The sequence below is a fragment of the Egretta garzetta genome, unplaced genomic scaffold (assembly GCF_000687185.1).
Source record: "Egretta garzetta isolate BGI_Z169 unplaced genomic scaffold, ASM68718v1 scaffold154, whole genome shotgun sequence".
NCBI classification, from domain to species: Eukaryota; Metazoa; Chordata; class Aves; order Pelecaniformes; family Ardeidae; genus Egretta; species Egretta garzetta.
The window spans coordinates 6,834,150-6,843,406 of NW_009259600.1; the positions used below are offsets into that span (position 1 = coordinate 6,834,150).

The following is a 9,257-nucleotide window of genomic DNA, read 5'->3' on the forward strand; positions in this document are numbered from 1 at the left end:
CCTGCCCAACAGATGTTCAAGAGGGTTAGGCTCCCTTGGCTGACCAGAACTATTTATGAAGCCCGCAGTGCATGACCTGAGAAATCATGTATGCTCTCGGGAGAAGGGGAAGTCTTGATCGCAGTTGCTGTTCTTCCATACTGCTATGTATGCTATATCCCCTTGGGACCCACCACACACACACACACACACACACACACACAGAGTTTAGACATCCCAGTCCAAGAAATTCATCCATGTTCTGAGGGTTATGCCACCCATGACAAGTAGGACACTGATGTTATATTTGGTTTTCCAAGACGCTTCCTCCAATACTGTTGCCCCAGCATAAAAGAATTAGGACTTTTACCTTCTCTTCGTGCATTACTTATCACCCTTGCTGAAGATTTACTCATTACATGGACTACAAAAAGGGGGCAGTTTACTGCATTTGCTACGGTAATTGCTCTCTGCGTAGCTTCAGCCTCCACTTCTTCAGGACGACACAGCTCATGTCCCTCAGGGCCAGTTATTCCCATTTCCAGCATCTTCTTCGCACCCTGAATACCACACAAAACCATGTAAGAGTCAGTTAAAGTGCAACCACAGTGTCATGAACATGCTGCCAGCCAAATGGGTCCTAAACCAGCCACTGCAGCTAGTTTGAGAAAAAAAAAAAAGCAAGGCAGTTATGATTTTGTTTCAAGAGAAGTTATTGTTATCTGAAATCCAATATATCTCTCAATAAACACAGGTCTCAGAATACCTAAGCTAGGTACCTAGGCTTGCAGGGATAAACCACTGCTTTTGAAAATCCTACCTCTCTCTCAATACGTACTGTTAAATGATCACAACCAGTAGCTGAGATGACAGTACTAACACCTCATTAGAAAAACAAAAAAGGAAAGATCCTTACTAAGCACAAAGGTACACATCCAGAGCCTCTGAATGAGGCTCCAAGGTTTTTGGATGCATAAGATTTTGGCCCCACTATATTCCAGGAACTTATGCTTTGCTGATTTGCGATTACTTCGCAATAAATTCATTTCCACTATGGGACCTGGGGCAGAATCAAAGCACTATTGACTAGAATAGTTGAAGAAACTTGAAGACATCAGTGTAGTTATATTCCCAGTGCCTCCACAGAGCACTAAGATGGCAGTAGCAAGTGTGAAGTGAGGCTAGCTATGCATAGAGGGACATTGAGACTTTTGTGCCCAGTCAGTGAAGCTTTCTCCATACTTCTGGATTTGTTTCTGTTAGATAAGCTGACTATGGTTGGAGAGCCCTACAGTTAGGCAACACACACCTGACATCTAACTACTTGGCCAAGTGCTCCCCCTTTGACCTGGTCAATGGTCAGGGTCTGACTGTTGCTTTCTGTGTCAGTCAAGTATACATATTATATTGCAAGTATATATATTATACTGCAAGTATAACTGTCGTTATAACAGGATCATTTGCCTCCTGTCTACACTCAACCCAGGACTCCGGGTTACAATTTCTTAGTCCACCACGAGCATCCTTTAAGATCTTGGACAAGATGTTAGTCTTCAGTTCCATGGAAGTAAAACAGGGTAGAAAAGCCTTTCCCTATGGTACAATGATGGTACTAATACATCTATTGAAGTGCTTAGATAACAGGACCATTTATATTCCTGACTTTGATGGGCAAAATGTCAAATGCCTACCTGTGCAATTAGCTCCCCATTCTCTGCATGGACTTGAGCAACTGCTCCAAGTTCCTTACAGCAGGAAAAGGCTGCATATAACTCCTCATCATTGAGCATGTATAAATCTTTATAGGCCATAAACATCTTGAAGGAGTTGACACCTTTGTTTTGAACAAGACTTTTCATTTCTTCCTTCACCTGAAAGACAGTCAGCAATTTTCAAAAAACAGCAATATGGTATCTTACCTGTTCATAATTTTGTATAAAGAGACTGTAAGTATGAAGGGTGAGCCTTTGCTCACCCATCAAACACATGTTCAGTCCAAACAGACTAAAAGTTACATATTCCAAGACTGACTTATACTGTTCTTCTTGTATCAAATTGATTCTCAAAGTATATCTACCAGTACCACTGCAGCGCAGGTATTGGAGGCCCAAGCTAATTGCAGGAATGGAATGCTTTTTACGAAAGATAGTGAAGCAGAATCTTACTTGAAATAAACCTCCTGATGTCAAAAACACCCAGTCCAATACTACAATCAATGTATCCAACTTACAGAGTATGGAGATTTGTGCAAAATTTATTTTCAAAATTGCATCGTAACAGGCTTCAGCTTCTGGCAAATAACAGAGTGACAGAAAAGATCTTATCTCCTAGAACTTAGTCCTGACTCTAATCAACACAGCCTTTTGAAATACTTTGTCATCAAAACAAAAGCAAGCCTGCTTTTTCTCTTATATGCAGTCCTTGATAACATTCCCTGCTTCTGCTGGAGTCTGTGAAGCCCCACAAAAAATTATATCCTGAAGAAAGAAAGATGCAGATTTTAGCCCAAAGCTTTCTCACGCTGCTGGTCAGCTAGAACTATACATTACCTAACTTTGGCTCTTCCTTCCCAGTAAAATAATGGTGACAGTAATTGACATGTATCTGTGATGCTATTACAGTTTCCATGGGATTAATTCCTTTCAGAAAGTAAAATATTATTTCTCATTTTCTCTCTAATAATCTGGTTTGATCAGCCCAAGAAAGTTGACAGATTGATGTAAAAATCAAGGAAATCTTCTGGATTTATCCAGCAGAGGGATGGGAACATATCTTTAGTGGAAATTATCAAACAAATACCTGGCGTAAGACCCTGCTTTGGCACAAATATAGAAGCATAGCATTTATTTTCTTCTTCTCTAATTACTATGACTAAGAGAAGGCATTGTAAAGAATGTATGTTTTTAATCAATACTTTAAGTCCTGAGGAGATGATAGCTAATTAGAAGGGCATGAATATCAAAGTCATCTTTACCCAGGTCTTTTACAGCTACAAAACAACAGACCTTTTTATTTCTTTCAATCTTGGCCTTTAAAAACAGTTAAGTTCTTAAGATAAACCAGAACATTTCACTGATTTACACCTCCCTAGTTTTATTGTATTTTTCAGTACAATTCCACTGTTCCCTGCTAAGGCTGCTTCAAATGCACATTCCTCAAACTTCACTGGAGAATTTATTTTATCTCTTTGCTTTGAGCTACAAGCTGGGGTCAGTCTGTTTAGTGCTCAGTGCACAGGATACCAAAGTTGGGGTGTTTGCAGAGTGAAGGCTTTGGTTTATATATTTTAAAAGTTAAAAATTAGAGGAAGTACTCATATTTAAAAATGGAATTTACTTAATGTATCTACGCAGTGATGCATGTTCTCTGAGGATCCAAAGTGGTCTTGCAAAGCCTGGGTCAGGTTCAGATAGATGTCAAGCATCTGAAAAGTTAATTTGTTCAGTAAAGCTTTCGGGCTATCAGCAAACATTCACACACCAAGGATGATTCTCACATATGTAAATTCCAGAAAGGTTTTTTAGATAATCTCACATTCAAGTAATTATTGGCTCCAGTCCTGCTTTACTTTAAGGAGATATTCCTGCAGTCACTCAGGAGTAGAACTCTTTGCAAATAAGGTTAAGTACCATATTTTTCATGTATACACTTATTAAAAAAAAAAACAAAAAACACCAAGATGCAACAGGACCATAGATTGCCAAGTGTTCCAGCAACAAAAGCCAAAATTTATGCAAACACCTCTTGCCCTTCTGGCTTGCCTGGCCTTGGTCTTGCACAGCTGCCTCCTTTTCCTTTAACTTTGCGCAGTATTATTCAAAGATGTAGGTTCTCTTAAGACTTACTTTATTTTTTCAAATACACGTACTTTTAGAAAGATGTGGACTGTTTAAAATGTAGTTTTTACACACAAAAATACACTATTATACCGTCAGCAAGCTATATTTAGCATGTGAGGACTAATTCAAAGCAGTTGCGGTACCAATTCATGGAATTGAAAATTAGCTATTGTGTCTACCTTGTTGCTCCACCACGTAACTGCCACATGCAGTGCATAATCGCAGCAGACTTTAGGGTCTGCCCAGCTTTTCCATGTATCAAAGGCTTCAATAAGAGAACAGCCTTTCTGAGGGATGGCAAAGTCGATGATCATAGTGGTTCCTCCTGCTATAGCAGCCTGAAAGCAAGAAAGTTAATATTTAGCAATCAGAGAGAATGCAAATTTCCTCCCACCCTCTTTGATTCCTTATGCAACAATTAACCTTAATACACAGAAAAGGCCAAAGCCACTGAAGAGTTTCCCTGAGTAAAGTCTGAATATGCAAAATTATTGTGGAGATTAATTTCACTCCCTTTGAGAAGTATGTTCTTAAACAGGTATTCAGGTGAATCATGGCGAAATTCTCAGACTGAAGGAGAAGTTTTTGCACATGTACAAAATCTTATCAAAGATTTCGAGATGAGTCTGCAGCATTCATGCATCACTGTGTTTCCTTAAGCAGGTGGGATCACTGAGAAAGAAGAGCACTAGAAGACCACAGTCAACTTGAGAAATGCTTCCTCAGAGTCTATGTAGTTGAAAAAACAAGTCTGTGTGACAGGAAAGCGTTATCGGGCAGATACACAACAAAGAAAAAAAACAGATTCAGTTTGAAAATCCAGTGAGAAAATCCCCAAACTCTGGCCTAACACCAAAGGGATTTTTAAAGTGTTTTAAAGTTATTTTTGTTATGAGAGGGTATCATTTAGCAAAACTGCATTGCAGGTTTTAAAACAGAATGAGGTATTTACATCCTCCATATAAATATGTACAAGTAAATAAATAAACAAAAAAATTACTTTATGTATGTTATGAGGATCAAAAATTGCTTTTTAACCAATAATTTTCACTCTGCTTTATGAACAATTGAATTACTACTTTTTTTTTCTTTGAAAGATCTTTGTTAGTCACTCCCAGAAACCAGATTATTGAGTAACAGAAATCGATCCAATATAGAAATTCCTTTGCTGTAATTGTTGCAATCTTCCCAATTAGCCAGAGAAATCCTCTCTTGCTCTGAACAACATCCCTTTACACAACAGGTACAACCAATTCAGATCAAAATATACAGAGTTAAAATTAATCCTAAATCATTTTTCCTATTTCTAGATCAATCAGTCCCTTCCTTCCTTCTCTCCACTTACCAATCAGAAGCAAAATTGTAAGTATGTCTGTCTATTTTGCAAAAAAATACATTTGGAGAATGACACAAACATTTGTGAATCTCTGATGAATTCAGAGGAATGTTTTCTCCAAGAGAAGTTGTTCAAACTCTCAAAAATTTTTTTTCAACGAGACAGACTGACCTCTTATTTGTTAAATAGGATTTAGAATTAAAGAATATTTATAAACTTCAAGAAAAAAAAAGTCATTGGTTCCACAACTCCACTCAAAGTCTCTTTTTTTTACTCTAACATATTTTTTGCCCTCTCTTTGTAAAGAGAGGTATTCTGTGCCTTTATTTATTCAACTGAATGGGTAAATCTTAGCTAATCATTGTAGCATGTTTTGCAATAGTTGGAACAGAACTTTTGTCTCTCCGATTCTCTTGCAAAATAGTTGTCAGATGATGACCTTGAGTAAATAGATCTGAACACTTCACACATTTTGACCTGAGTTACAAAGGTTTACAGTATCTAACTTTTTGACATCTGATCACTAGGCTGGATTTAGAGTCTTCTTTGAGGCACCAAAGTGACTGGACATTCTGTCTTGTGTATGCAGTCTATGATTTGCTGTTTCCCTGTCCAGTGCCTCAAAAAGTTATTCAAAAAAACTATTTGCTAACTGAAACTAGTACTTCATCTCCTTTAATTTGGGATTTACCATGTAGGCACCTATACCTGAGTTAATCCGAATCTTTGGTTCCCTTTAAAGTCAATGAAGGCACTTGAAGAATGAGATTGCTTACATCTCAAGCACACGCCTTAAGAGAATGCCACAGTCATTGCTGTTTCTTTTACATGTTTTCTCCTGTCAACCAAATCGTCTTCTGGCTTCAAGTCATATTTGTTTGATTTCTCTTGCGATGTCAAATTTCTAAATACATTGTTGATAACTAGTTTACAAACCTTCACAGAGAAATAAAGGATTGTTGCAGAAAAATGATGAAACATTAATACTTTTGTGTACTGTAAATCATGTAAACTAAGTATTCCAGAAATCAAATTCTGCACTTCATTCAGCCACGAAACATACTTTGTGATGCCTGTGGACATGCAGAACAGGCATTGTGGACTTGATTTTTTTCCTTCCATTTATCACAAAAAGTGATGTGAAGTCCAAAAACTGCTTGTGGAAGCCATTTTGGTAACTACAATTTAAAAAAAAAAGTATTTCTTGTCTATGGATATCTGAAAAAGACAGCATTGTGAGGCCCATATAACAACAGACTCCCTCATTTTTACCAGATAGCTACAGAAGAGACTTAGTTTGGGGAAAAAAAAAAATCCATGATCAAATTTATAACCCCTTTCCAACCATCAGTTCCGGAGGTGGGAATTCAATGTTGTAGCTTTCCTTTTATATCTTATGTCTGACTTGGAGACACATATTATGTTTGACATAGCAGCCGTTTTGGTATGGCAGGAAAGAAATGCTGTGAGGGACAAAATACTTTTTTGTCAAAGTTTTGCAGAATAATTACAGTCTATTATAATGAACCACTTACAGAATCATAGAATCAGAATATCTCAGATTGGAAGGGACCCATAAGGCTCATTGAGTCCAACTCCCTGCTCCTCTCATGACTACTGAAACTAAACCGTATGACTAAGAGCGTCATCCAGATGCCCCTTGAACTCTGACAGGCAATACTTTCTGTGCTCACCAAGAAGAACAATTCTAGTGCTTAAAACTACCCAGTGTAAAATATTTTCATTCCAAATAACAGCAGGAACACCAGCAAACCTACCTTGAGTTGGAATAAATGCTGTTATTGAAAGAAATATGTGAGTAATTTAAGGAGAGCATACAGGACATTTGTAGTCCTCCCTTCAGTACTCTGGGCTCAACATTAAAAAAAGCCGAATCCTTGTTATAGTATGGAAATGTACAATTATGCCACTGAAACACTCTCATGACATAATGAGGCAAGCTAGAAATTAAATTCCTGTTGAAGAATAGGGTCAATGTAAGCAAGACTGCAAACTTTAAAGGTTCTTAATAGTTCTGTGGTTACTGCACTGCACCATTTGTTAAAAGGAGTTGAATTTAACTTATTTCAACTATTTCAAAGAGCAAATTAGTATTTTGCACATCAGAAAAAATGCACATCAGTGAAATCCAGTTCTTTAGAAGGGATGCACTATCACTTTCTGCTTTTTAGCAAACCGCAGTTCTGTCATGAGAGGGACAGGACATAGAACAGGCTGTCTGAGGATTCTGGCTAACAGAAAGCCAGGTAGGGCAATGTGATCCCTTCTGTGGGCAAAGGATTTCAGCCTGCACAGCAAAGCTCTTAGAAAAGTACCTTACAAATTTTAGGGACCTCTGTATGAGTATTTTTACTATATGGAGATGATGCATAATACTGTTAACACTAGTAATTGATACACTGCTAATGCACAGAATGCAATGAGATCAGCTAAAAAGCTGAAAAAAAATCACTCCAAGTATAAAACTGGGAGAAATGAGATACTTTTAGTCTTTGCGCTGGACTCACTGAGAAACACAGTAAGGACAGAAAGGAATGACAGAAGAAAAGCTCGCATTGCCCCATGCTGACAAGAGGAGAAAGAACAGATTACCACAGAAGCGCTCCCAGCACAGTGGGGAGTTAAACTGTCGCTTTAGTTAACCTTTGCTCGGGAAAGTATGAAGCTTGTTGCACGTACGAATGCAAGTTGCAGTCTGCATGGCAACAGCCAGGGTAAATAACTGTGCTTAACACTTGCCACCCACAGCCAGAAAAGTCTCTGAAGGAACCCAAATAACATACTGGTTGAAGGTGGACCTTGGAGTACCCCAACTGCTCATTACAACGTCCCAGCCAAGGTACAGTAACAATTGCCGGTGCTTGATTCACGCTCCATTCTCTCTTTTAGAAGTAATATTGAACAACCAGCCGACATCCCTTTATAAGAAAGCTCAGATGGACACACAGACATGCATATATGCACCCACCTTTGTTCCTGTATAGAAGTCATCTTTTGATCTGCTACCCATAAAAGGAAACTGCATGTGTGTATGAGTATCGATGCCCCCAGGGATCACCAGCTTGTTGGTCGCATCCAGCACGACAAGTCCAGCGGGTGGCTCAGGGTTTAGGTTCGGTCCCACTTGCTGCACCACTCCGTCTTCCACATACACATCCGCCACCATAGAGTGGTCATCGTTCACAACTTTTCCCCCCTTGATCAAAAGTCTCTGCTGAGCCAGCTTTTGAGGCGGCATGGGAGCCTAGAAGGCAAAAGTGAGGCTTTAGCTCAGAATGTTGCCTGAGAGTATTTCACTGCCCACCCTTCTCCCAGAGGAGCAGGTTATCTCCCCTAAACACACACACACAGAGTGCTGTTTAAACAGGCTGCCCTTGGCAGTCCACCTACCGCCTCCAGTGGAGGACCAACGCCCAGCAAGTGCAGCAGGCCAGCGCACAGGCTCCTGGTGGAGGGCCAGCTTCAGGACCTTTCTGCTCTATTCTCTTTGCCTGGAGAGAACAGGGCCAGGCTTTCAGCAGGGTCCATCTGGGTTCTCATGGCACTCGCTCCAGCCTGCCCTATATGTCCCAGGGTTTGAAATGCACTGGACTGTTTTGAAAATGTGGTCATTCATTGGCTTGTGATGCTCAAAGGTGACCCAAGCTCTTGCAGTGGGGTTTGAGGAAACCAGGGGTGACTTGAGCTCTCCACAGAGGTGGCCAGGGAGCCCAAGGGTGGCCTGAGCTCTCCACAGAGGTGGTCGGGGAGCCCTAGGGTGACCTGAGCTCTCCACGGAGGTGGCTGAGGAGCCCAAGGGTGACCTGAGCAGTCCACAGAGGTGGTCGGGGAGCCCAAGGGTGGCCTGAGCTTTCCACGGAGGTGGTCGGGGAGCCCAAGGGTGGCCTGAGCTCTCCGCAGAGGTGGTCGGGGAGCCCTAGGGTGTCCTGAGGTCCCTGCAGCCATGTCTGGACAGCCTGTGGGTCCTGCCCATGCAGAGGGGCCGGGAGAGTGCAGGACAGCAGCGGTCCGAGCATCACGCCCATCCCAGCTGAGCCCCTGCAGACTGATGTGGCAGGGGCCCCCCTGCTGGCATGGGGCTC

At 40.6% G+C, this 9,257-nt stretch overlaps 1 protein-coding gene across 1 annotated transcript in view; it reads right to left on the reverse strand.

Moving 5' to 3' along the window:
- DPYS (dihydropyrimidinase) overlaps positions 1–8,413 on the reverse strand; it is a 29,995-nt gene extending 21,582 nt beyond the window's left edge. Inside the window, exons 1-4 of the mRNA XM_035893860.1 lie at positions 8,144–8,413; positions 3,998–4,156; positions 1,671–1,850; positions 350–539 (exon numbers count right to left, since the gene is read on the reverse strand). Coding sequence (XP_035749753.1) covers positions 350–539; positions 1,671–1,850; positions 3,998–4,156; positions 8,144–8,413 — 799 coding nt within the window. The remainder of the gene's footprint in view (positions 1–349; positions 540–1,670; positions 1,851–3,997; positions 4,157–8,143) is intronic.
- Positions 8,414–9,257: the final 844 nt, after the last annotated feature.